Below are 525 nucleotides of genomic sequence, written 5' to 3' on the forward strand. Positions count from 1 at the left end.
TCATCATGTTGGGTTTCTGGTTGGTGATCTTTGCTGAGTAGCTGAAAAACACGTTCTGTCAGTGTCAGTGGTTTGAAATACCACAGGCGGCATTTTTTTCAATGTATATGACAAGAAGCATGAGAGGAAAAACACTTAGAGCAGAAGGTTATTTATTGGGAACTAATAGAATCACAAATATAATAAAATTACTTTTCAACTGAAACCAAAATCTTTCCTACACATGTAAAACACAGAGCCATTTAATCTTTTAAACTGCCACATTGTAAATCTTCATTTCCAAAGAGTAACACCAATATTCAAAGCAATCTCCAACAGAAGCGTCTTCATTCATCCACCGTGTGATTCTCTTATGAGGACTAAGTGCTTATTCTCTTGATTGGGGGTTGTCTGTTTAGAAACGTCAAATGTACGTCTTGCTTGGTGTAAAAGATCGGACCGAATCCTCTCTGCTATCTCCTCCATGTTTGTTGAGGAAGAACCTCACGGAGGGGGTCTCAACCTCTTCGCTGGGACAGGTGGCAC

General features: G+C 39.8%; 2 protein-coding genes across 3 annotated transcripts in view; both read right to left on the reverse strand.

Moving 5' to 3' along the window:
* The window catches only part of cldnj (claudin j), a 49,075-nt gene that overhangs the window by 2,900 nt on the left and 45,650 nt on the right, over positions 1-525 (reverse strand). The gene's annotated exons all lie outside the window — the stretch shown is intronic.
* The window catches only part of LOC116686989 (claudin-4), a 1,090-nt gene continuing 757 nt past the window's right edge, over positions 193-525 (reverse strand). Inside the window, exon 1 of the mRNA XM_032512090.1 lies at positions 193-525. This exon is cut by the window's right edge and continues 757 nt beyond it. Within this exon, the coding sequence (XP_032367981.1) occupies positions 404-525 (122 nt within the window). The 3' untranslated portion in view covers positions 193-403.

The sequence above is a fragment of the Etheostoma spectabile genome, chromosome 3, assembly GCF_008692095.1.
Source record: "Etheostoma spectabile isolate EspeVRDwgs_2016 chromosome 3, UIUC_Espe_1.0, whole genome shotgun sequence".
Lineage (NCBI taxonomy): Eukaryota > Metazoa > Chordata > Actinopteri > Perciformes > Percidae > Etheostoma > Etheostoma spectabile.